Source organism: Zosterops lateralis, assembly GCF_965231275.1.
Source record: "Zosterops lateralis genome assembly, chromosome: 3".
Lineage (NCBI taxonomy): Eukaryota > Metazoa > Chordata > Aves > Passeriformes > Zosteropidae > Zosterops > Zosterops lateralis.
In genome coordinates, this window is record NC_139764.1 from 23,192,660 (window position 1) to 23,220,393 (window position 27,734).

At 43.7% G+C, this 27,734-nt stretch overlaps 1 protein-coding gene across 1 annotated transcript; it reads left to right on the forward strand.

Moving 5' to 3' along the window:
- Positions 1-727: 727 nt before the first annotated feature.
- On the forward strand, positions 728-25,308 carry LOC310907876 (ankyrin repeat domain-containing protein 9-like; the record flags this gene model as incomplete). Its single annotated transcript, XM_083858383.1, has 2 exons — positions 728-1,600; positions 25,204-25,308. 2 exons carry the CDS (start codon positions 728-730, stop codon positions 25,306-25,308), a joined length of 978 nt encoding a protein of 325 aa, XP_083714509.1.
- Between the last annotated feature and the right edge of the window lie 2,426 nt (positions 25,309-27,734).

A 27,734-nucleotide genomic window follows, 5' to 3' on the forward strand; every position in this document is an offset into this window, starting at 1 on the left:
GCACACACTGTTAGACTCTTTTCTCTGCAGAGATTAATGTTGGCATCTTAAACATCACTAATGCCTTATAGACAATCCATTAGCATCAGTGTCTCCTAAGTGGCCAGCCATACCATTATTTATAAAATAGGGATCCTTTCCTAGTGCTACTGCTACCAATCGCTTGATTTCCTGAGCATGGAATCATGCCTATTATCAGCTGTGGAGTATTTTACACCACTACATATTTTTTACTATATAATGAGCTATGTGTGTGTGAGTGACATGAAAAAAAAATATAGCAGAATATTGCTATTCCACTTGCTGCAGTGTATGAGCTGATCTGGTTAGACACGAAGCGCAGACAGAAATCCGCCTCACCTCTCAAGCTAATTTTAGTCTCTCCCTCTGTTCTCTGTGGCTCTCTGTGTGTGTATAAAATCACTGGCAGTCTGACAGCGTTTCAGTAACCTGTGCCACGCGCAGAGCAGGATGTACTCACTAACCATCTGCTTGCATGGCACGGGTTAACTGATCCTGTGGGATTGTGCTTACCTAAACAAAACCACTGCAGTGAGGGGAAAAACAATGACTGGGTGGAGATGATCAGCCCATGCATTCCAGCTAGTGCAGTCCAGGCAGCAATGACAGCCTGAAGGTTGCAGCAGCATCGGGATCAGCATTCCAAGTGCACCAATCTTACAGTCTGGAGTGATTTTACGTGGAGCTGTTCGTTATTTGCTGAGCCATGGCCAGTAACCAGGCCAGCTTGCAGGATGATCAGAGCAGGCACTGCAAGTTCTTATCCTATATGTTCTACCAGGCTGTGAGAGATCACAAGCCTGTGTGGATGCTGGAAGACATGAGAACTATGGAGTATTTTTACTGGGAGGAAAATGCCAGCCTACGAACCTACTCACCTTCAGAAGCCCTTCTCTATGCAGTGGTGCATAATCACCTGCCTTATGCTCAGTATCTGCTGTCTCATTTTCCAGAGGAGGCTCTCAAGGTGCCTGGGGAACACTTCTGCTATTGCCCATCCTCTGCTCCTCACTTGGCCATGGCGGTCACATATGACAGGAGAGATATCTTGGGACTGATCATCAAAATTGCACACAAGCTCCCCAGCTTGAACTCCTATATCAACAGGGCTGGCTGCTTTCATCTGGAGGATGGGAAAACACCCCTGCACCTTGCCTGCGAACTGCTGAGGTCAGAGACAGTCCTCATCCTCCTCGGGAATGGAGCATCTCCCAGGATAGAGGACAGTAAAGGGCTTACCCCGCTGGACGTCATCCTGGAGCAGATGTGGGACTCCAAAGTCAATGTCGCATCAAAGAAGCTCTGCCTCGACTACCTCTTGCTCTTTATGCCCAACCCACAGTTTAAGATGCGGAAAGTTCTGCAGGAGCATCCAGACCACTGGACAGCTTTGCTGGGAGAAGACAAATTCAACAGCCTGGTGGGGAACACACCTGCTTCTTTATATCTGCAAGCTATGCAAACTATTCTCAAGACTCTTCCCCCTTCCCACTTCCCTAAAAGCATCCAGGAACTACCTATACCTCAGGCACTAAAGCCCTTACCATCCTATGGCAAAAAACTACCAGCAAAAAATGTGGTAAATGTTTTTCCTTGACTTTATTCAATGGGTCTTGGATTTTCCAAGGCAACTTAGAGGAGCTGGTCATCCACCACCCTCTGCATTTTAATGTGATTTTAGTACTTAACCTATTAGGCTATGCTGGAAAATCCAGTATTTTATGACAAGATTTTAAATGTCTTTTCTAACTGATTGCAGGCACAGCACTTTTAAAGGCAAAAGCCTTCCTTGTTTTCTGTTTTGTTGTGCATGTGAAGGGTTAACTGTATTTGAGACTGTGTTATGTTTGGTTTCTTAGTTGTCAGCTGGTATCAGTGTATCTGAATTCCCAATATAACTGTATCCTGTGTAATGCACCTGGGTTAAAAGGAGCTAGGTGCCCAGTGGGATTTTTAAATGGTGTCACTGCTAGAGCTGGGAGAAATACCCTCCCCTCCCAACAAGGTTCAAACATCAGGTTTGCTTTCTAACAATGCTCAAGCATCATTAGTAACAACCATAAAGTGCATGGCTGATGCTGCAGGGATGCAGAGGCAGTTCCTGCAGGATACCTGATCCTACCACGTTACTTTACAGCAGGTCATGGTGTGGAGGGCATGAGTTCAGAGAGGGGCAGTGCATGTATATTCCTGGGGGATGGGAGAAACGCACAGAGTAGCTAATGGAAAGCATCCAGTCTCACCTGGGAGTGAGGGGGTCAAAGGCAATCCCAGCATTGATGCCTCTACAGACTTGTGCAGTGGGGAAGGAACCATTTTCCCTGCTGTCCAGTAAACAAATGGCAATTGGAATGGGGTCACTGGGAGCCTTCTCTTTCATAAGTGGCATTATTTCTCCTTGACTTGTGTTTTAGAACATACCTCTACAGGAGATGTAGCTCGCTAACTTGTTTTCCTGTGGGTCTGAGCCACAGGCATTTGTTAGTTATCCCAAGATGGGGGTATGGTGTTCTCCTGTTAAAAGTTGTTACTTGTTGTCAATTAGTATTTTTGCCACCCAGTTTCCAGACAGAAATCCTTATCCTGGAAATGACAAAATGTTCCCACTGACTGGGCACTGCAGGCAGGGTGAGTTTGCAGAAAGCGGGACTGGGCAGCCTTCTGAGTAGCTCAGAACCACACTGCCCTCTCTGCTTAAGGCACTGGTCCTGCTCTCCTGGCTGTTCTCAGCATCAACAGAGCAGCGACAGAATCCCAGCACCCTTTGGGGGACACACGTTATTTTGGACACCAGTGTTCCCCACTTCTTGTAAGTTCAGCCCTCTGTTCTGCTGAAGTAGCATAACTCACTTCCCCCACCTGCACTGGGCAGCAGTGAAGAGCTCACTCTCCTCTTCAGCTGGATTTGGAGCCCAAGGCTGTGGGGAACAAACTGCTTTCCACAGGCAGCAGCAGAGAAGGATGTGCAGTCAAATCTCAATTACTTTGTGCAAAAATGGCTTGGTTTTTTTGTTTTTGTTTTTGGGTTTTTTTTGTGCAAAAATGGCTAATTCACTGCCTGTGCCAAGGAGGCCATGCTGGACCTGTGCCCTTCTTTCCATCAGCACAGGGAGCACTTCCATTTAGTTTCCCTCTGCATGGGCTACCTCCTGTGTGCCAGGACACTGGCAATGCCAGCCATGGCCAGGTGGAGATTTCCCGTGAGGCTGCAGAACACGCCACTCACAGCCGCCTGGAACACCCTTTCCGAGACACTGGGATGCTCCTCCCAGCCATCTCTTCCCGCATGCCGTGGGAGGACCTCAGTTCCGGTGCCACCTGTGCTAGGCCAGGTGAATAATCAGGCTCGCTTGTTCGGTGGAGAAAGCCACCTTTAGGGCTGGTCAGCCCAGCCCTAAAAATGGCAAGCAGGCCATAAAGGGGTTAACCCTTCTCCTGAAATCCCACATCTCTGGTGTTGCAGTGTCCCTCCACCCCTGCCCCTAGGGACTTGAATGTCTCCATCTGCGTCTATTCTTCCTCGATGGGGAAGGCTGCAAATGGGGAAATGCAGTATCAGCGTTGGGTGAGGGTTTTGGGGGAAACCTGCTTGCTCGACAGCCTGTGCTGTAGACAGAGGCTGTCACAGCTTGGGAAGCCAAGCAGAGCCCAAGGCAGATTTGCATTACAAGCGGTAGCTCAGCTGCTTCTGCCAAGCCCTCAGGCTCCCCAGCACTGGCACGTACTCCCCCGAAAACCCGGAGCTGGAGGCGGAGGACAGAGCAGGCTCTCGCTGCCCGGAGCTGCCCGGAGTGACTGAGCAGAGCTCGGCCCCTGTGGCACCCCGGGAGTCCAGAGGAGCAGGATTGGGTCTGTCCCCAGCAGCACTGCGGTATCTCATCCGGATGTTGGTGGGTGAGAGGCAGAGGAGGCTGCTGAAGGATATTATTAGAATAGTAATTAGGCCCCGAGAGCAGAGATCCCAGGAAAGGAGGAAATGGAAATCATCCAGTGTTATTGCACTGGCTCGAAACCATGTGAGTTTCAGTGCTGTGGAGTTTCAGAAAAGACAGGAGGGAGGGGAGGGCTGTTCATCTTACAAATCCAAGGAGGCAGGCAGGGACTGTTGGCATTAATGGAGAGCACTTTTTATTAAGGCAGGAGGCTGTACTCAGAGAGCCAGAGCAGCCCACTGTGAGTGTAAAATGGTGCAGGGGTCTCCTGCTGGCTGCAATAGTTGTGGATCAATGCAGAGGTCAGGAATCAGGCACTTCAGGCTTTATGGGTGGATTTGTAGCAGACAGCAGGATGCTTGTGTGCATGCATTTGTCCATGTGGGAGGCTCCTCTCAATCCACCTGCCAAGAGAGAGGACAGAAGATGAATTGTCTTGACCAGTTTCCTTCTGGGACATTCTTGTGACTGATGCCCCTGCGTGGAAGAAAGCTGCTAGTGCACTGTTGGCTAACGTAAAAATTCTGATGTGTCCAGCCCAGAGTGTAACAGGCAGGTACCCACACAGGCCAGATCACTCCACAGTGATCTTTTCTCCTTTTCCTGACCATTTTAGCAAGAGATCAAGCACCAGCTGGCCCTCAGTCACATTGGGCTCTCCATGTGCAGTTCCAGTGGGACAAAGTTTAGAGTCATTAGCACTGAGGTGACAGCTCTTTCCATTGCCTGCAGCAATATTACTGCAGGATGGGCACTCCTTCTGCTGGAATGGGGGAATCTTCTTCCTAGACCCTGTTTGCTTATATTGTGGTGATCTGCCTGTTAGTTTGAGATCCCATTTGTCTTCCTGCTCAATTCAGTGACATGACATCAGATACGGCCAAATCTACCTCAGCCCTGTCTGTGTTGGTTTTTTTTTCCTCCATTCTTTCCAAGCCAAGTCATTAGCAAAAGTAAACTCAAAATATTTTGCAGACTTCCTGCAACCTGATGGTCTTGAAAAATCCCTATGCTTGCATGGCAAATATGTTGATGACTTTGTTAATCAAAAAGGGTGCTGGGCGCTGTGTGGTGATGTTTACATTCTGCATATCTGCATACTGAGTAAGTGTTGCTCAGATCTGTATTTCTGAACTTGGGGAAAAAGAATAAACACAAGTGAGAAATGGGGAGGGGTAAAGTCTTTTCTGATCTTTGGATTTAGGTTTGTTCTGCAGGTTACATCTCTTTGATTTCATCTCTTTAGTTGGGGAGTAGCGCTGTAAGGATCTGAATTGTCTGTATGAGTGAGCCTTTGGTTTTGGTGAGAGCACTTCTGTGAGAGGGGGGCAGTGAGTGAATGAGTGAGTGAGTGAGTGAGTGAGTGAGTGAGTGAGTGAGTGAGTGAAAACGTGCAGGTGAGTGTGTGCACGTGTGTGAATGCCTGCCCTCTTGTCACACATGTGAGTGTGTCTGCCCTCTTGTCACACACATTTGTCTGCCTTTCCTCTGTCACACACGTGTGTGTGTCCTCTTCTCATACATGTGTCTGCCTGCCCTCTTGTCACACACACATCTGCCTGCCCTCTCCTCACACACATGTGAGTGTCTGCCTGCCCTCTCCTGGCAAACGCGTAACCGAGTGACAGCTCCCAGCCACTGCACTCTTCATACCAGCAGCGAGTGATGCCCTATGGAAGCCGCCTTTTCACGAGGTCAGTGTGTGTGTGTCCCAGGCCCTGTGCTGCTGACAGGTAAGGACATTTCTTCTCTTGTAAAGAGGCAGCAGTTTTGCTCTTGAAATGGGCGTTTTATCCCCGAACACCAAGCATAAGGGCTTCTGCTTGCCACCGACTACAATCATCCATTAAAGGATTTGTGATGCTGGCCACACTTTATTCTAGAACACATTTTTTTAAAAAATAAAATCTCTTAAACAAATGTCTTTGTCTTCTTTTTTTCTGGGCTGACAGCAAAATTCAGCTACCTATGACTTCCTAACCCTATGCTTCTGTCTATTTCTGCAGCATCATTAGCAGGAAGGACAGGCCAGATTCTGACCTCAATTACACCTCCCTACACCTGAAGTTGTGCTTTTTAAGTCGGTTCCATCACTACTGATGTTTGTTGGTCTAAAGAAAAACAAAATATTTGTGCTTTTATGTTCTTCAAGGTTCCATAACTCTGACTTCAGCATACAAATAAATGTGACACTTAATCCCTGAAAACATTTTTTACATTTTTTGTACTCTGAATGTATATAGAGATATATTTTTCATCTCTAACATCAATGACATTTCCCAGTTCCCTTGGGCAGCAACAGATGCTGTTGTTCACTTATTAAGACTGAATGTTGCCATGCCCAAGTACAAATGAATGTTCATTGTATGATACAACTTTCTTATAAAGCCATACTTTTGGTTTCTCTTTTTTAGGGGGAGAGAAATTTTCCCTGTAATTGTGTTTGCACATTACTCGCTGCATGATTAAAGATAAAAAGGTTGTAACATGCTGGAATAAACTATATATACATAGCTGGATATAATTAGATACACTAGCTGTGAAAATCATTTAATCTGATTGTATTAATATAATAAACTTGCAATATAGAATTGATGTGTCTTTTATTAGCCAATTGGTCAAAACCACCCAAGAGTATCTGTTCTTTTTTTTGCCTTGGCTCATCTTATTGTTTGATGATTTCATTCTGACTGCTGAGCCATTATCTCAAAAAATGTAATCTGAGGAAAATAATTATTTCCCTTCACAGGCTTACAGTAGCTGACTGTGCTGTCAGGGGATGACCCCAAGTGATGAGGTGAACCCACACTTCACAGATCTGCTGAAAGGTGGTGATAAATCAGAAGGAGGGGCTCAACAGGGGTTGAATGGTAATGGGTTTCAGAGATTTTCGTTTTTTAAGTTTGAGTTCAGCTTCTGCAGCTGTTTCCCGTGAACCTAAGAGTGCTGGTAGCCTGCTTTCCCTCTCTGGTTTGTGTGCCATCAACAAGCTCATTTCCTTCCTCAGGTTTTTCTGTGTACAGGAAGATGCCCTGTCAAGGCCTCCAGCACCAACTTCTCCTGTAGGCTCAGTTGAAGGTCTTCAGGCAGATGTGCACCTCTCACCCTCAGTGCTCTCCATGGGGTAAAGATCCATCAGATCCTGTGCCAAAACCTGAACCATCCAGATCCTCCTCTGCTGTAATAAAAACAGCTACTCAAAGTGTTTCAGGTGATGGGTAGCTGGTTTGGATAATGAGGATGATGATGATAATCATAGGGTGTAGACTCCAGCACTAATTGTACCCACAGATCTCCTCAAGGCACACTAGTACACACTAGTACATGCAAGCTATAACCAAAGGATAACTCCTTTGAGCCTGTGCTTGCATAGTAAGTTACTGGTTTCATAGAAGAATGCAGAGAGGGAAGTTTCACTGATCTCATTTAAAGAAGATCAAGACTACGTCCTTGCCTTTATAGAAGGAGATTTATCCCTAACTACTTCACTGCAAGAATGTAGTCCCCAAAGATGTAGTTTTCTGGCTTATTTGCTTCCATGTTTCCATGTTTGAGAAAGGGAATCTGATTCAGTTTCTCTTATGCCCTGGCAGCTCTGCTGGCAGTGATCATTAGGGAGCCCCAGGCTGACGCATCCCTCAGAGTCAGTCTCACGTAGGAATTGGGTTTTTTACAACTGTAGTTAGTTGGAGCCCACACACCAGCAGGCAGCAAGACAGGGATTTAAATAGAGAAATTTAAAGGGTATATTCCCTTGTGTGGGAGGAAGCACTGTCACAAGCAGATGATGCATTGAACGAAATCCTGCCCACGCCTCAGTTACTTGGGTGCACCTCCCTGACAGGTTTGGCATGTCCCACACTGTCCCGTGTCTGCCTGGCCAGCACAGCAGCAATGCCTTGGAGGAGCATGCCTTGTCTTCTGCTGCACCACCACTGTCAGCTGGATGGCCACCAGGCTTCAGCTCTCAGGATGCCTGCCTTTGTCTCCAGCACTTGGAAAGCTGCTCTGAAGCCAAGAAGCCAGATTTCTCCAGGGGTGACTCCTAAGCAGTGCTTGATCTGGAAAATCAGTCACAATTTTCCAGTGTCAGCTCCAGCTCTAGTAAAATGTGTGTGTATTTTGCTATGGATCTCCAGTGGAGGAGAAGTTTACTGCTGGTGGGAAGGCTTTTGGCGAATTTCGTGAGTTGGTAGAGATAAGAGAGCTCTGCTCTGTACACCAGCTCTGCCCACACACACAGAACCCCGTGGAGAATGGGGAGGAGGAGGAGGAATGATCATTGCAGAGTTGTCAGACTCACACAAGAAAACCTCGGAAGAAGGAAGGGAAGAAAAGGGTTGGGAGAAGCAGTATGGCAAGATGCCTTGTGGGAAGCAGATCCCACAGCTGAACAGAAATAGGGAAAATAGTCTGGAGAATCCCAAGCCACAGTACAAGCTATGAGAAACACAGAAACCACTCACTGCCACTTTCTATGGAACTTGGCTTCAGGGTCACAGAGAATGTCAGGATGATAAAAAAGAGGCTGACAAGCATTATAAAAGGAAATAATCACTAGAGCTGACAGGAAATTGATGTTTCTATTCCACCAAAAATGACAATATCACAAAATACACTTCAGTTCTAATTCAAAATAAAAATTCAAAATATCAAAACCAGTTTTAAAGGGAAGACAACTGATCCAGATCTATCATGATAATTCTTAAAGAATAGTAAAATTTTTATGATGCAATACTTCACATTTTATTTTTAATAGTGTTAAAGCACTGAAAAATAATCAAAATATTATAAAACCTCCCACTTCTTTTGATAGCTGAAAGTCTTTTTCAGATTTTCTTGTACCAGAATTTTTTAAAAATAGGAACATAAAGCCCACGATGCTGGGTGCTCCCACCATCATGGCATGTCTCCAGCACTGGCAGTAGGAGAAGCCAGGTAAGCAGAGCACCTTGCCTGGCTACTTTCAGCAATACATTTCCTGCTTAATTCCCTCAGTTCCCACAGCTGTTGGATTAGGGATATTGGAGGCTATACCCTTGCCTAGTCCTTCAGAATACTCATCTTTTGACCTAGTGTCCCAAATTTGTCTAGTTCTTTTCTGAGCCTGTTGACACAGTCATATCCACGACTTCCTACAGCAGCAGTTTACATTTACCTGCATCCAAGCTCACCTGCCACTTCTTTTTCCTTCTCGGTTTAGTGGGGTCCTTCAGGTGCCTCTGTGTGGTGTTTGGATACTTTGAAAACTCCAGTAGCACAGTGAACACAGAGCTATCACTGCTGACTCCTTTCTCCAGCCACTGTATATCCAGGCTGCATACTAAACAAAATTAGTTCCCACACCATTCTCCAGGACACCCCACTGCTGACTCTTCCTCACCCTTTGCCATTCTGTAACCAGCTTTCCCTGCATGAAATAACCCCTGTGATCCCATGACAGCTTCATTTCTTTAATAATCTTTGGTGTGGAAACTTGCCAGAGGTTTTTGAGAATCCAAGTACATTATGTTCACCAGATCTCCTCTCCTTTATCCCTTGTCCTTTTGAGTGAGGTAAGTACAAACAATTAAATTTTTTATGAAGGTAAACTTTGCAGTAAAATCTGTTCTGACAGGAGATGGCAGAATTAAAAAGCTTTGTCCATTAGAAGGACCTAAAGATTTTTATGGTTTGTGCAAAATCTGCTTACAGAAGTACAGCCCATGGTGTACAGTCCTGTGCAGGACCAGGAGTTGGACTTGATGATTCTTGTGAGTCCCTTCCAACTCAGAATATTCTTTGGTTCTGTGATTCTGTAAAACACATTGCCTTGAGATTGTAGAGGAATTCCAGATGGTATTTCTTTAAAAGCCTCTTCTAATTTTGAGGCTTTGACTGAAGCTGAAAATGAGCAACTATAGGACAAAAATCTCTGTTCTTCTGCCTGGAAGGTGTTAGGGAGAGTCACTGTAAGCAGACTCTTCTGAGTTTACAGATCGTAGTGAGATACTATTTTCAGATGTGATGCATATATTTGCAGACATTAAACTTCTCACCAATAGAGGTGATTGCTTGATCAAATGTTTTTTTTTCATGGGACTCCTCCCATGGGTAGAACTGAGTTTCTCTGATAGATACAGGTGTTGGCTTACTTTTCTACCAGCCTGCAGAGCCCAGCATGGTGACAGACAGAGATAAAATTACATTCCATGTATAATTTGGGATTTCATGAAAGGAAAGCCAAAATGATAGGAAGAAAGAGCTCTGCCTAAATTAGGTTTCTTCTTAGAGGTGTGCTCCCTAAACACTCAGAAATTCACATGCTTACTTAGGCTCATTCAGATCTGGTGAGCTTCAGGAAAGTGTAAGGTATGGCAAGTAACCCAAATTTGGGATCAGGGAGGCTGAGAGTAGCTTTCCCACAAAATTATCCAGCTCTTCTTTTGCAGAATTAACAGATTTTAGCAGCAGATTGGTGCTTTGTGTTCTCAAGAAAACATGAACCAGTTTTCAAAATGTCTCAGTTCTGCCCTGACACACCTGATCATCATCCCCTCAATTAAAAAATATCACTAAAATGACAAAGTCCAAACCTAGACCTCTCCACGCCCTTTCTTATTCCCCTTTTGCAGATATTTAGATTCAGGGAGCCTCCTCCATCATGGCCTGGGCCTTTCCCCCACTGCCTTGGAGGGGATGAACACACAAATTTCAAGCTGTAAAATGACTGCACATGATACACAGATACAGCAAGCACCACAGCTGATGTGAAAGAAGAGGCCCTTCATGAGCCTTACTTATTTTTGGAGTGAAAAGTCCCTGCCTCAGCCAGGCAGAAGCCCATGACCAACATTCCAGTTTTTTACTAGTGCCAGCCTGAGAAGTTTTGCTGAGCTACCTGTCAGTGCAACTCCTCTAAGATTCAAGCAGGCTACTCTTTGCCTTCAGGATCAGATCAGACTTTAAACAGGCAACTTCAGCTTTTCTTTTTAGTAGCTATGGCTTTTACTCCATGTGCACCTTTATACCATCCTCAATCAAATCTAGAAACTGTTCAGCCTGGGGCAACTGCTAATGAATATGTTCTCACCAACTAAAAGGAAGAGGTGGGGAAAAAAAGGAATGTATTTTAAAATTAAAGCCATGTGTTTAAGTTTTACATTTCAAATGCTTTAAGTGTTGTTGTTTTTTTTTTCTTCTTCTTCTTCTTCTTTCATTCCTGCAGCGTTGCCTGAAAATCCAGTTTTGCTTGGCTATTGTGGGCTTCACTGCATGGCTCCCTGTTTTGACAGGCAGTCCTCAAATCAATTTTGATCCACAATTTCGAAGTGGCTCCATCTTCCAAAGGCACACCTTTTCTTCCTCCTCTCCTCAGCATCAGTAGCATATGAGCCCTGTGGGGCTTTCGAACTCAAATACCACCGTTTATTAGAAGAGAAGATAGAGATGGTAACTCATAAAATAAATAAACTCAGCTGGGCAGGGCCGGATAGGAATAAAAAGGAGTCACCAGCAGCCATCCCTTCTCCCAGGTGTGCCCTGGCTTGATGGCTGCCTGGAGAAGTAAAACCAGCTTCTTACACCTGTGCAGGTGATCATTTTCGCACAGCCCCGTTGTCTTGCTTTAAGTGGGTTTTTAAAAATTATTATTTTTTGACGACTTTTCTTACTTTTCCCTCACTGCGTGCACAGCCGGGCCTGGGCCTGGGCCGCCGGTGGCCGCCAGGTGGCGCCACGTCCCTGCGGCTGCTCCGTGAGGGAGCCCCGGGGGAGCCCCGGCCGCGGAAAGGCGGAATTTGCACAATTTTCCTTAAAAAAGGGCGTTTTTTGGTGTTTGATCTTCCTATGCTTGCCAGCCTAATCAGCACGGAAAAAGATTTTTTGAAACGGCAGCTAACGAGCAATCCCTGAGTTGTGTCCAGGTGTTAGAAAGACAAATTAGTTGTTGTTGTTGGCGTTGCCTTGTTGAGGTTTGGGGCTCCGGGTGTTTCAGGGATCTCCCACCTCGGGGGAGGTTAGCAAAGCCTGGGGAGAAAGATCTGTGCCTGATAGTGGACACAAGGAATGCAGAATTTATGGGCCACAAGGACATTTGGCAGGAGCCCAAAGATAAGGAAGAAATTAATAAAGACAACTCGGGAACTGTGCTGGATCAGCTCCAGCTGGGTAAAAGGTAATTCAGGCAGGGGGAGATGGTGGCCACCGACTCATGGCCATGGACACAAGAAACTACTGACCCAAAAGGGGAGTGAGACTGAGTATGGGACTAATTGGCAGCAGAAGCAAGAGAATCATTAATAAGCAGAAGACAGAATACTAATTAACGAGAGAACTATGTAACTTGTAGCCAATGAATACAAATTCCTTTGTTTGCAAAAATGTATAAATAGCAAAAGGTTTTTATAGTTGGTGTGCTTGATTTGTGGAATACCACCAAGCATCCAGGCTTGTGCAACTCCGAGATAATCAACGTCTCTATCAAGTGTATAATTATAGGCTTGTTGCCCACAAATCCCATTTTTGTGGGTGACAAGGTGACTCCAGGGCCATAAGAAGACTCTGCCATCATGAAGGGACCCCAGGATAGGTGATCCCAGTGCTGTTGGCTGCCCCTTGCCTGTGTCTGTCTGCTGATCCTACAGCACATCTTTCAAATGCACTGTCCAAACCAAACCCAAATATGCAAACCCAGCTGCAGGAAGGTGGTGCCTTTATTGCCAGCCACCAAAGAAACGTTTGGGGTTTATTCAGTGATGGAAAGGCCTCAGGTGCCATGGAAGTTGACAAAGAGCTACAAACAGACACAATTTTTATTTTTTTTTTCCGCAGGGCATGTGAGGTCACTGGGCAGAGATGAACAGGCAGACGTTTTTCATCCTCTCTGCAGCCTCCAAGGTAAAGGAGAAGCTGTGGTGACTTAGTTGGCCATGGACAGCTGAGGGGTTCCATATCTGTGTTTAGCAAAGTACGTAAAATCCAGGAATATGATGCTCCTGCACAGAAAAGCTCATTAGGCAGACGAGTCAGCAGTGGTGGAGAGCCACCATTTCCCCCTTTGCCAGGAGAAGGGTGGCTGGGGCAGGAAGCACATCCACTGCAGCCAGGCAAGGAGCCTGCCTGTGCACTGGTCATATCTTGCAGAAAGCCAAGAATTGCTGAGGAGCTTTCTACCTATCAGGAAACAAGGAAAGGCACTGCCAAAGATGCCTTTAGCTCTGTTTCTGGCACATTTATGAAACATCAAATACCTAGACAGTGGTAGCTGGCCCATAGCCTGAAGTCTTAGCTAAAAAAGCCCAGTTTGTCTTCTTGGAGCGTTCATTCTCTGATCTGGGGGTCTGTTCCTTTATTTTCACTCCTCTCTGCTTCAAGGCTAATCAGCAGAGCTTGCAAACCAATAACAAATTGGTTAAAAATCAGCTTTATATGCAAAGCCTAAAATAAAACATCTGTATATATCCCAGAAGCCTTCACAACCTCCTGTTTTATTAGTATCTCTAAAATAACTTTTCTTTCCTGACTCTAATTCCAGCTAGAAGCACTCTGATAATCCTCATAGGACTGTTATGTGTATTTCCAATTAAGCAATTTATAAGCACAGGCTGTGAGGAGCTTTTTGTTCTTAAGGAAATTATTTCTTCATTAAGAGTAAAACAAGTCTTTTTTTATCCCTGCTTAATATGAAAGCCCTTGTGTCCCCTTCGCATATGCTTTAAGTACTGAACTGTGCAGAAGGAGATTAATCATGTTGTACCCCGACAAGCAGGGAAGGCACAGCAGCTGGGTCAGTCACTCAGGGAATAGGCTTTTCAGTGTTTGTTTTCAGAGACAAGTAAAAGTCAGACAGACAGACACTTGCTTTCAAGCTCCTCGCCTTTGCCAGAGGCAACCCACACAATCGTGAGCCCTTCTGGAGTCTGAGTCATGAAGAACTGCCGCAGATAAAATGAAGACAGTCAAGAGGAAAAAAAAAAAATCCCATTCATGCCCAGCTAATGAGTAGAAGTTCCAAATTTCCTCTTGTTTTCCAGGCTGTGTACCTTAATTAGATGAATCACAGAACTCTGAGAGTGGAAAGCACAGGCCAGACAGCTCATAAGAGTCCACTTCATCTTTTCACACTGGCAGCATTATCTACCTCCCCGACAGGGAAGAATGTCCCTCCATTTTCCTGGACTGTCATGAGGAATGGGCAAACTTGGAAAATGAAGAGCAGAAAGGATGGATGATTGAGTTTAGCTTGTATAGTAGCACAAGCATCCTATTCCTATTTTTGTCCCCAGGCCCAGCCATTTACACTTTCTATAAAGGTACTTACAAGCCCATGCTGTGGTCAAGGGCAGCCCCATGACCAAATAGCATGAGTTGCACTGAGCAGCTTCATGAGGGACCTTCAAAGGGAGGGCACACTTGCTAATATCAGGAATGAACTCACCAGAAAGCTTCTGATGTGGTCACAGAAGACATTTTGAGCCTTGAGAGTTCCTGGAACTCTGGAAAACCTCACATAAGTGTCATAAGTAAACTGCATTCCCTTCATTTTCCTCTAAGCCCAGCTAGAAGGAGACAGCCTAATAGTGGCATAGCTCCTGAATGTTTAATATCTCATATCTGTTTACAGTAACAAATGTAGAGAAATGGAGAAACTGACAACAAATGGAATTACTATATTAGTAAAGAGCTAATCTATAGAAATAGAGATCAAGATGCTGCAGCATATAAGCCTCTGCCAGTGCTTGACTTGCATTGGGTCAGTTGGAAATATGTCATGTATTCCAGTAGCACCAGCAGCCCCATGTATTTTTTCCCAGGAATGGGTGAATAAAATGGCTGATGAATGAATCTAGATGTGGTGAATTCAGCTGTACAGTTCAATGTAGACATTGTATCATTCAGTGAAGAAATGATGGGTTTAGAATGATGTTAAAGCCTTGAGGTTTCCTTCTCAGTCTCTGCATTTCATGCCATGCTCAGTAATACCATTTATCATCTCTCTTTGTGTTGTGGAATGGATTTTATTTAGCAGCAGAAGGAAGAAATGCCTGGCTATAGTTCCCTCAGCAAGCCCAGTGGCACTGTGGGTTTTGGTTATTCTGGTTTTGTGATGTCACTCTCTGTCTTAAAGGGAAATAGGTTTTGAAGAGGGATTTGAAAAAGATGGGATAATATGTGACATTGTGCATTGACTTCTGGGACAGAGACAGCTCTACTGGCACATGGAGAGTCATTGATCTGCCAGCTTAAAAAAATGTCACATATCATGGCAGCATGAGAGAAGGAAAGAGGACAGAGTGACAAAAAAGTCATACTTGGTGCTCAGAGTCAGCACTGCTGTCAGAATGGAGGGAAGAAAGGTAAAAAATGTCAGAAGCAGACAAGCAGGTTGAGAAAGGAACTGCAGGAAGCAGAAAGGTGCAGAAAATAATGCTGTAGGGGAAAATGGAGGATGAGGAGGGAAAAAAAAGTATTAATGATACTATCATTATGCAGGGCACAAGGTCAGTGTGGAAGCTGTGTTTTGGGTTGCCTGCAGTCCCAGGGAGGCCAGAAGCAGAGGAGATAACATTTGTCAGAAGATAAAGTGGTCAAGTGCATGATCTGTCCTGAGTCTCAGAAACACTGCAGAAGAAAAATAATTTGTGTTTAGCTACAGCTTAATGTACAAAAGAGTATTGTGAGCAATCAGAGCTGTCTCGCTACTTCACCTAAAGGAAAAGGGATATGGCAGCATCTCAGTTATAAAAACTGAGAGAACAAGAGGAGGCAGTCAAAGAGAAAGATCAGGATTTAATTTGCTCAGTGTTCAGTCACCAAGAGACGTGGGGGTGGCAATATTGCCAAAGCAAAACTGAATTGAGGAAAATAGATTAGAAGCAGTGAGTCAGATGTGTGAGCTCATGGTGGCACAGCTGATATTTGAAATTGCAGGAAGAGTGAGGATCATAGGAACCTTCACAGGGACTTTTCTTCCTGGGTTTTACAGTTCAGATCCCATCAAAACACACACAGTTCAACAACTCTTAGTCACCACAAAGCTGCAAGAGCACGTCAGAGAAGGGAAAGGGAGAGCAGTGGGCAGATATGGAGCTGCAGGAATATTCTTTGGATAGAGGTAGGAATTTTAGAGAAAATCACTCAAATTTAGATCCTCACTGAAGACCTCAGTCCCCAGGGGACTCTTTTGTGAGTAAAGGTTTAGGACTTGTGCATCAGCTGCTGTAAAGTCTCTTTTGTGGCCATTCCAGGCAGTGCCAAACTGGATGATCCGTAACAACACATGGACCATGGAGACACAAGCCATATTTCTGTCTATGACTGCACACAGTAAAATAACTTTGTTTAACCAGCTTATATTTGTTTGCTTTCCACCAATACCACAGTAATTTCTTTTGGTATCCAAATGCATTTTTCTCCCCTTACTCAAAGTTTTGCAAAAAGGGAACCACTTTACAACAGCTCCTTGATTTTTACATACCTGTCTTAGTGACTGTGATAGCAACATGCTCCTGTATTGCTCTAGAAAGTAGCTTTACATGCACTGTTTCATCTAGTCCTTAATTCTTCCACTGGGGCACTAAATCTGGACTAAGCTGAAATACTAGGACAATAATTCTTAATCCACTGTGGAACATTAACTGAGTGTTAAGACAGCGATTTGCTGTATATTATGAACGTGTCTCCATTTCGTTTCCTCTCTGGAGATGCTGATTCACTGATGGAGAGATGTTCTTCCAGGCAAGAAAAGATTAAGTAGAGACAACAGACTCAGAAGTAATAAATAAGGCTGTAGAACAAAACTGCCTAATATTATATTATTTTGGAAGCCGTATATAATCATGCCATCAGAGATGTGCTGTGATGCACATACACGAGGGAGCAGAGTTAAGGTGGTGCCTCTCATCTTACACTGTGCTAGTTCAGGAGGTCACAGAATTTACAGCTGTGTGTTTTATGCTGCATCAATCCAGCACTGGGAAGGAGGTTTGCATCTATTTAGCCACAGCGGTGTCCTCTTGGTTCTCATCAGTCAAAGTGTTCTTCAAAGGAACATGAGCCCTATTTCCCCTGCTTCCCAAGTGTGAACCCAAGGTGCTGGAGAAATGGCAGGTCCTTTAGTCCCTGAGATCAATGGCATGTGCAGTACAAAGGAACCAAGTTCTCTGCTCCCTGCTTCTGTGTGCAGTATGTGCTCCCACTGCCCCTTACTGGTGCCCTACTGCAGGGAGGCTGCCTCGCTGAGATTCTGGAGACAAGTTTGGATAGTGCCTCTTTAATACAGAGCACAGGCTGGGATCACAGGCAGCCTGCCAGAATTGTCACATTACCCTGTCTAAGGGGACCATCTTCAAAACCACACAGCAGCAACTGATCAAAGACAAGGCTGTTGCTCTTTTGTTTCTGTGATTCTCCTGTCCAGAAGGTACCTGGGCTGATGTTGCTGTCCTGGCTGCTCTTCATACTGTTGTTGGGAGCAAACCAGGCTACACTTCTTCAAGCTTGGGACAGGCAGCACATAGGGAATATCGGGTGTAGGCAGAAAGAAGGGCCTCACTGGACTCCGTTCCTGTTTTGTTGTGTTGTTTTTTGTTTTTTGTTTTTTTTTTTTTTTTTTTGTAATGGCCAAGTGGCAGACATTTCAGCAGCCTGTTGAGCACAGTAACCTACCCCAGTTGCAAAGGTAAATTTTAATGATAACAGCAAAGATAAATTGTAAATTCTCCTCTGAGTGGATCAAGGTGCAGAAAAGAACCTGAGGTTGCTAGTTCATGAGGAGAAGCCACATTGCTATAGGAATTAAAAAAGCAGAATGCTTCTTTTGAGGAAAAAAATGTCAGGATGCTCGTTGGTCACTACTTGCAGGTCTTTACTGGGAATCCATTTCACTTAATCCAGACTTGCTGAAGGTGTCTGAAGAGAGAGTTTGATCATTATTCCTAAGCAAAATCAGGTATGCAGTGTGGCCTGTTTGTTTTTGATGGTGTGTTGTGTAGCTGTGAGAGTCCAAACCTCCTGACACTCTGGGACTGACCCTGCTCTCTCCTGTGGGTCAGAGTGTTCTCCCAGGCCTGGAGCTTGTGCCTGTAATGCCCAGCTCTTCTCTTGCTATAAGAAGGGATGAGTGCCTGTATTGGTGGTTATAGTGCTCTGTTAACTCTCACTTCATGCTCTGGGGAACTTCAGTTTTTCACAGCAGAGTCAGAGATGACATTCTTAGCACATTCCTTTCATTTCTTTCCCCTGGCATAGCAATTACTATTCTACACAGTGCTGCTTCATGTGGTTCTTTACAATTTATTTTTAAGGTTTCCCCAAAAACTTGCCTAGTAAGAGTTTTTGCATAATTGCTCCTCAAGATTTGCATTGCAAAATTTCGACACAGTATTAGCTCTTGGAGCTGGCTGCAGGCTTATGTTACCTCCCACTAGGTTAATCCACACAGCTCTCGTCTGAATGATCTAAACACAGGAATATGCATTGCTTTTTGCATCTATTCTCAGAACAGCATTGTTCTTTCTTGGCCACTTTTATTTTTTTTTTTAATTTTTTTTTTTAACCCTTCCCAATTCAATTGCTTCTGCAATAGGACTTAAAACTTTCCTAATGGAAGGGAGCTGCAGTATCTGTCAGAATAATCTTTTGGTGTATTTTTGGAAGCTTGTCAGATTCTCAGGTTATCCAACCTTGAGTTAGGCCTGGCTGATTTGTGACTGATGTACAGAGAGGTAGTTCTTTTTTTCCTTCCTTGTTTAATCATATGTCTTAAATTATCATCAGTGATGGGTTTATATTCCTCCTTACAGATTTACAGAGTTTCAGCACCAGTTATATCACGGGATTCAAAGGGAATGATGACAGACTGAACTACATTTGCTTTCCAAAATCTAGCTTTAAAGTTTCCCTCTGGACTGGAACTCATTGATTTTAATTCATTGCTGGATGGCATTGATTTAAGTAATTTTTTCACTTCTCTCCTCAGAGAAATTATTGTCTACCTATTTGTAAAGATTCCTTAATATTCTGTCTTCACTTTGTTCTGGCTCTGAGAATTTTAAAGTTCTCCCATTTCTAACTGTCACTCCTCTTGTGATGCTTGGACTCTCACACACAATTTAAAAGCATCTTCTGTCATTTTTGCCTTTGCAGTTGTTACTTTGCCATGCTAGTTCTTTTTGATCCTTTCTCACTTGCTCCAAAAGTTCTTTTTTTTTTTTTTTTTTTTTTTTTTTTTTTTTTTTTTTTTTTTTAAATCTGGCATATAATGTTCTTCACGTTCAAGCTTGTGATCATATTTGCTCCTGTCTGCCAGCATCCATAACCTCTTCCTGAAAAATAGTTCTTAGCACTTTTCATGACTTCTTAGCCAAGATGTCATGATAAGGATGAAGTGGGGAAAAGTGCACTTTCTAACAACATTCATTGAATCCTCCAAGTAATGATCCTAGGCTTCGTCTCCTGACAAAATGTGCTTGATATGGTGTCTTTTTGGTCTCCTGCAATGGGTGTAAAATTTACCTTCCTCCTTATTCTTTGGATGTAATTTTAAATTTTGTTGTTCCCAGCAGGAAGTTTGACTGCCTGGCTTGACAAGTTTAACAAGCTGAGCACTACTGGCCAATTTCTTTGATGATTAATGGGAAGAGAAGTAAATGGGGAGTAAGCTACAGGTGCATCATCTCCCTGGGTGACCACAGTCATTCTTTGGGGTCATGAGCCTGTTTGAGCTTCTCTCTGCTTGTAAACAAACTGGTAAGATAGTAAACAAGTTAGTGAACACCTGGTAAACTTCTGGCAGGACACATCTAAACTCTTGCAGCCTCCAAAACAAGGTATCTGCATCCAAACTGCCTATTGGGAATGATCTGCAGCCTTTGTCAGCCCCCAAACCATGCACAGGCATTGTCTGGAAGAATGTCTGCTCACCAGAACTGGGGCTGTGCTGGCAGTTTCACAGCACAGAGTCTCCCTGTTCCAAATCTGTGCCCTAGACTTTGCATTCTTTGGGTAAAGTGTATATTATGCTTTGTTCCTTAATTTTTCTCTGCTGTGACTCCTGGAGTCAAGAAAGAGGTTCAAGATGCCTCTTCCACGTTTCCTGCTCTGGGAATGATGGTAAGGGGTGTTTCCATCACTGCCATGAGATGTGATTGGGTTTTTCAGTGCTGTGATAGAAGGCTGACACTGCAGTGGTAGCTAAAATGTTTTATTACACTGTCTTTCTAGGCACCCTTTTCTGCAGCTCATATCAGCCACACTTTGTAAAATTTTATCTGAAGTTGTTCAATCACACATAAAAATTAGAGTATGGCAATTATGTTGGCCTGGTTAAAAATCTTACAATACTGTGGCTTGGAATGCTTACTTTTTCCAGGCATCATAGAAAAGGCATTTTTGGTATCAAGTGAGCCCCTTTCACTGTCTTCAGGAAAACATATCTTGGCCAAATCATAAACTCTGACTAATTTTAATCTGGACACCTCAGTAGGAGCTTGTTCTCTTGGCAGCTGAATTCCTGGCTGTGACATCTGCAGTGAGCACCCTCCAGCTTCTCCCTGCCAGCTCATCTGCCTGTGTGCAGCTCCATGCTGATCCCAGGACTGGCACCTTCTCCTCTGGAGCGTGGAGCACTGCAGGGTTTGGAGTGGGGAGCAGGGCCAGCAGGAGTGAAAGCTGGACACTTGGACTTAATATTATAGGGAGGAAGGAGCTGTGAGGAAGGAGAGTAAGCAAAGAGAAAGCAGAACCAGCATCCATACAGCTTCTTATGTTCTTTCTCATCCAACACTGAAACAATCCAAGGCTTTCTCAAAGCTCCATGTTTATTTGTTGGGAAGTATCTGTATTATCTGGTGATGACGGATGTATCCTACATCCCTCAAATTTGTTGATTGAGTTTCTACCTCATGCAACTGATCCCTATGGATGATAATGGACGTCTTCTGCTACCAATTACTTATTAACACATGTGGTAGAGATCTGTACTTCAGACCTAATAGGTTTCAGTTCCATTTGGAGGTCACTAGGGTTTCATATAATATCATTTCTTTTCAATTAACGTGGCAAGTGACTTGGTAATTCCAGTAAATGACTAGGTACTTAAAGAAAATCAGTCTGGAAATACAAATTTCTGTCCAGCTGGAAATTTTAACAATTGACATTTTACTTGAGACAAAACAGAAAAAAAAAAAAAAAAAGTAATTGTATTCCTGTGGTAGAACATTAGAACAAATGCCCTTCTAATTTTTCCTCTGTGAGTTATGTCCTCAAAGGGTTAACATGAAGAAAATAGGGTGATCAAAGATTTTATAGAAGGACAACTTTGATCTCATAGATGGTATAAGACAGGACTTAATCCAAACTTAACATCCTATATGAGTTAATTAAAGGAAACAAATGTGAGAAAACTTGTTCTACTCTTGAACAGCTCATTTAGCTTGTCTTTAATGTAAATTATCAATGAGGTTCCTGTCATGAAAATAAATCTCATTAAAAATACATCACTTGTTCACACACCTGTAAACCGAGGAAAGCGTATGCTCCTGCCAGATGAAATTGATATTACTCAGCTGCAGAGCAAAGGTGATGTGGGTTTCAAAATGCAGTCACTCTTGCTTTTGTCTGGGTTTATGTTTTCTGAAAAATCTTTCCCTCAAGTGGGCCATCAGAGTCCTTAATTAATGTGGAATAGTGGGGGGGACTGCAAACTGATGACTTCAGGGCAGACTTGGAGCAAGAAAAGCTTGAAACCCACATTCCCTCTTTACTAGTGGACTCATTGCCAAAGGTTATATGTCCTTGGGTTACAACTTCCTTGAGATTGTCTATAACTTTCCATTGAATAGAAGTTCAGATGAAATGAAACTGTGAAAGCAAATACTATTTAAACTGTATAAAAGTGTAAAAAATTATATTTGGCTTATAAATCATAACATCATATTATTATTATTCTCTTGGAGCAGTTTATGAAGCAGTAAAGCTAGAATTCTGTACAGAGATGAAAGTCAATATCTATCTCCATCCCTACACCAACATTAGTAGGAAATATTACCAGACATTGCAAGCTAGGAAGGAAATAAGAAGAATATTAACTAGAGCCTTTTTTTCCATATTATAGTCCCATATTACAAAACAAACAAGTACGCAGTCCTTCTTTGTATACTTACAGAATTTCCTCTCCACAGAGCAATAAAGAGGCAGAGATTCCTGAACATTTGGTTGCATGAGGCCTGACAATTGCAACATCAGGGATACCTCAAGAGGCAGTGATCTCCCCAGCACTGTAAGGTGAGAAACTCTACAGCAACACATTTGTATGGGAAGTGGGCATAGAAAGAATTCTAATGTTTTCATTCTGTTTTAAAATCTATGTGTGAAGGTCACAGCAAAGCTTTTGTTTTATATTTATGGTCCCAAAGGCTTTATTCATTCATTCTGCATATTCTTGCCAGGCTGAGGTTACAGCTTGGTCACTTCAGTCAGCTTTAGGTCAGGCCCCTGACCAGAAAGAGAGTAAGATGCAAAGTAGGCTGTTTGGCACATTAAATTGTATTCTGTGTGTGGTACGGCCAGGAGGTGGCAGAACAAGTCTGATTTACCACTTCCAGTGGCAGGCTCTGGGTATTTTCCAGTCTTGACGCTGTGGAAAGATGGTGAATTCCTGCAGTTCTCCCATTTGCACCGTTTAGTGGCAACTGCCTGCACACCACTCACAGCATTTGCAAGGCTATTAAGAGTCTTCCAGCAAGTTTGCAGAGCTCTCTAGGAAATGACGGCTGGTATCATTTTTCCTTTCTTTTTTTTTTTTTCTTTCTCTTTTTAAATTATAATTTTGCACTTCTGACTCAGCTCTGCTGTTCACCAGCAGTTTGGCCAACACATCCTTTCAGAGGCCAGAGTGAGTTTTCCTTGTGTGCACATCCTTGCAAGCAAATGCCACTGACCCTGCCCACAGCAGCACTCAGTGACAAAAGCACATCATTCAAGCAAGGGCCTGACAAGTAATGACACAAATGCTGCCAATAATTTGGTAATCTAAACTGTATCTGCTTGTAAATTACTCTATTAAAAAAGCAATAGGCTTCAGAAAAACCTGCCTCTTTCTTAAGAGCTACTGGTGCTGGTTAGTAACAGATCCCCCAAGTTTATTAACAGAAAGCAACCCCTGAATCTCTCTGTGTTAGGTTTAATGGGCTGCAGCAGCCCCAGGATAGATACTGGTGCCTTCACAAAAGAAGGCATTTACTGTCTTCTGCCTCTTCTGTGGATTTTTTGTATGTCTGTTTCCCTGGGCAGCTGTGAGAGGGGAGATAGAAGAAGGGCAAGAAGAGAAGGTAGTAATAATTTTCTTAGGGTTTGATCACCTTTGAGAAAACACAGGACCAGTTTTGGTCTTGCTGTTTTAAGGGACTTAAAAGCCTGATAAATGGCAATGGAAATAGAGAGAAGCAGCTCCTTCAGTTAGGACTGCAAGAGAAATAGATGATGCAGAGGTTTTTGTGCACAGGGTCAGATACAAAGTCAAGAGAACCATGCATGAGGGAGACAGGCAGTGAGGAGAGGTGAACAGAGGATTCTTTGCACTGAAAGTACTGGAGTTATTATGCTCTAAATTCTGCATTTATTGTCTGCTGGCTTCAAAACAGCAATGTACGATAGAATCTGACCCTAAATGGATGTAGTTGTCAGAATCAACAATAGGAAGCACAGATAGAGAGAGATTTGATATCTTCTCTACAATCCTGCCTCTGGTAATAGTTACTGCTAGAACTCAGAACTCCCTCAGAGGAGGGAGGGAAACCATATTTCTTCCAATACCTCTGCTAACAGCTCTGTTGTTTTTTAAATTCTAAGAAAGGACCAACTATATAGCTGGGAAGAAATCACACAAAAACCCTCGGTGCTGCTATTCTCCAGGGGTTTTCTCCAACCTTCCAACTGTTTTAGCCAAGTACAGATAAGATCTATGCCCTGAACACTAATGCAGACAGTGCCCCCAGACAGACAGACTCAGATCTGGGCAGAACTGCTTGGGTAAAGAGAAAAGGTCACCTACCATGGCCTGTGTGGCCCCTGATTGCTCTGCTATTACCAGATGCAGAAATGGCATCTGGAAGACCAACTTATGGCCACAGGCAACTGAAATTAGAGCAATCAGCACAAGCAGACAGACAGAATGTGGAAGTCCCTGTAACTTCCAGTTTCTCCTCACCAGGCTGGAGTTGAACAGGCAGCTACCACTGAAAAGCTACATGTCCTATGGTTTCCTTCTCTGAGTTTTGTAAACAGCTCTGTGCATGTTACTGCAAGCCCTTTCACATCAAACCTGGGGCTGTGGCTGCCATGCACTGCTTTAAGCATCAAGGTCCAAATTTCACATCTAAAACAATGATGTTTGGATCAGAAATTCTATTTTGATCCTCCTCTTTTTTTAGTTGCCCTGGCCTTGAGGATGATGTCTTAGAATAGCTGAAATATTTAAAAACTCCGCCAAGCGCTGTGCTGACAAAACAGTGATTTGTATGTGCTCTGTACTTCTGGCTAATCTCAGCACAGAGTTCAGATGCTGAATGAATCTTCTTTTCTCTCATCATTCAGTGTATTAACTTGAGGTCATGCTCTACTGACACTTGCAAACAGCACCCGGCTCTGTCAGTCACAGCCATGCACAGAAGGAGCCTGAAAGGAATTAACTCCATCTAATAAACATCCCTGGCTTGCACACAGCCCCTCAGGATGGGAGTCCTCAGCAAACTGGGATTGATGGCAAACTCTTGGAGGAGGGAGTAGGGTTTAGCCTACAGAAATGCTTCAGTTTGCAATGGTATCACAAATGCATAATGTCACAGATATTTCACTTATGGCTTGTTTTCAGACAGCTACAAAATCCAGTAGTCGTGGCAAAGCCGGCTGCCTTTGTTGTCTGTGGTTACAGTTAAAAGAGACCAAATGACACTTTGCAGCCCTGTGATCCAAAGCACAGTGCCCTGAGTCACTTCAGGAGAAAGAAGTGGTGGCAGGAGTTAGTTCAAAGCTGTAAGAAAATAGAGAGAGCAGACCAATAATACCAGCAGCTAAAGAACTTTATTTCTTAAAGGAAAATTAATTCAGCAGCAATAAATAAAGGTGCTGCTCACAAGAAAAACCTCATATTGCCAATGTGCAACATCACATAAATGTGAGGTTAGGAGATGTGAGAACATCTGTGCAACTGTTGTCTAAAGGCAGATCAATTCTCCTTTCCTCTTTTTTCTTTCTCATTTCATTCCACAAGCTTCAGGAGACTTCTTCCTCTGGTACCAAACTAACTATTTTGGGAGTGCGAACAATCATTTATATTCTCATCCCAGAATCACCAGGTACTTCACTGAAAGTTTGATAAGGCCTACTGTGTATGTGCTGCAGGAGAAATATTTTTTGTATTTTGTGCTCGAACAAAAAGTTGAGACTGTGGGAAGAGCTACTGAAGGTTGCCAAAGGTAATAGTCCAACCTAGGACAGGAACTTAGTACTTCTACCTTTTGTACTCTTCTCCCTGAATAATGCTTTCTCACTAATGAGAAAATCTGTCCAGGACAAAAGGTTAGGAGTATTCCATCCCAAAGAAGATCATTTGGATGCTCTGGTTTGTTTTGCCTCCCTTTCTGCCTAGAACATGTTTCCTAGCGTGGTTGGAAGGAAGTGACCAACTCTTCTGCGTTATTAATGTTACTTATTTGTCAATAAGACTATCAAGAACTGTCTTAGAAAAATATTAAAGCTGAGTCATATACCAATAAAAACAGACAAATTCACTCTGGCAGCTGCAATAGTGAATTTAGCTTACTTTTGCTGTGCCTCAACATTGTGGCATATGGTTCTATGGTGATTTCATTTCATTTCAGACTTTCTTTTTGACATAAGATGAAGTCTAATAACATCTCAAATGGAGTTACAGGAAGAGCAAAGGCAACTCCTTTTATTATAAACAAGGAACTCTGTGCATCTTCCTGCCACATGTAAAGGCACCTATGACTCCTGCTAGAGAAGCGAACAGCTGTTCTGAACATATAAATTCTATCTGTGCAAAGACCTCTGCATCTCTAATGTGCACAGGCAAGCAAGCAGTGATTGAAGCAGAGGCTGTGTGCAGATCTCCTTTTGACATGGTTTTGATCAAAAGTTCAGGATGTGAAAAACACTAGTGCTGCCTCAACTCTCCTATTCATTCAGCAAGATACAGCCTATGATTGATAACCATGAGATTCCAAAGTGAAAAGTGACATGTTAAGCAGGTGATAGGATATTTACTGACTGAAATCACGAGTTAAAACTTTATCTTTTTAGAAAATATGACAATTTTTGAGGCTACAGACAGCAAAAAGAATGGTGATTTTTAGCAGCCAGAATGCAAATCATTAAATGGCACAGCATTCCTATGGATCCTGGAAAACAGAGATGTTGATTGTTTTTGGTGAGAACACAATACTGACTCTCTGACTATGATTAAGTTGCTATTGCTCAGCTGGGGTGTTGTTCACAGTAATCTGGGTCTTGCTCATGCTGACTCACATCTCCTGTGTTCTCAGCAGGGATTTGTGTTTCTTACCATTCTGGACTCCAAGGTACTGAGCCTCCTGTATCTTGATGAATATGGAATGCCTGGGATCAAACATCAGGGAGCAGGAGCAGTCATTGCTAGAGTTTCCTGATGTGAACGTGTCAGACAGTGCCCAGGTCTTGGGATCTAGAATGGATTTTTCCTCTTGAGGGGAGGGCGATGGGAGGAAGCCAGAATGTGAGTCAGAAGGGTACAACACTGTACTTAGAAAAGGATGGCCTTTTCAGTCAGTTTTGTTGTTTTGTTTAACTGCTCAGCAACCTATTTTATATAATCATAGGGAACCAACCAGGCCTTGACCATCAAGGATGGCAGAAAGTGAATGCTTATGGAAGTGATTAAGCAGGTTTTCATAAGACACTGTGGTGGGTGATTCCACAACCTACATGGGCACCATTTCCAATGTTTAATCTCCCTATCAGTGGAAGAATTCCTGATCTCCAAAGAGAACCTCTCCTGGTACAACTTCAGGCCATTTCCAATGGGTGCTTGGCAGAAGAGGCTGACACCCACCTCCTACAGCTTCCTTTCAGGTGGTTATAGAGAGTGATAGGGTCACCCCTGAGATTCCTTTTTTCCAGACTAAGCACCTGCAGCTCCCTCAGCTGCTCCTCATAAGATTTATGCCCCAGACTCTTCCCCAGCTCCACTGCCCTTTTCTGGAGTCTCTCCAGCCCCTCAGTGTTTTTCTTGTAGAGAGGGGCACAGAACTCAACACAGGTTTTGAGGTGTGGCCTCACCAGTACCAAGTACAGAGGGACAATCACTGCCCTGGTCCTGCTGGCCACACACTTGCTGATACAGACCAGGATGCCACTGGTCTTCTTGGCCACCTGGGCAGACTCTGGCTTGTGTTCAGTGCTGTCAACCAGCACTCCCAGGTCCTTTCCTGCTGGGTAGTTTTCCAGCCACTCTGTCCCCAGCCTGTCGTGCTGAACAGGGTTGTTGTAACTGAAATACTGAAGATGACAAGTGGAGCCAGACAAAGGGACATCAGTTTGCATGAGGTGAAAGAAAAAAATGTGACAGCAGAGCACAGTGGATTAAACAAGTCATTAAGAGTATGTGAGAGTGACATGCACAGGGAGATGGGGTTTTCTACCTCTCTGCATGCCTCTTACTGCAACTGAACAACACGGCCCTAGGACATGTGAAATTCTAATCCTGGATCCTCTTGGCCTCATTATGGTCTCTGTTGTAAGGGG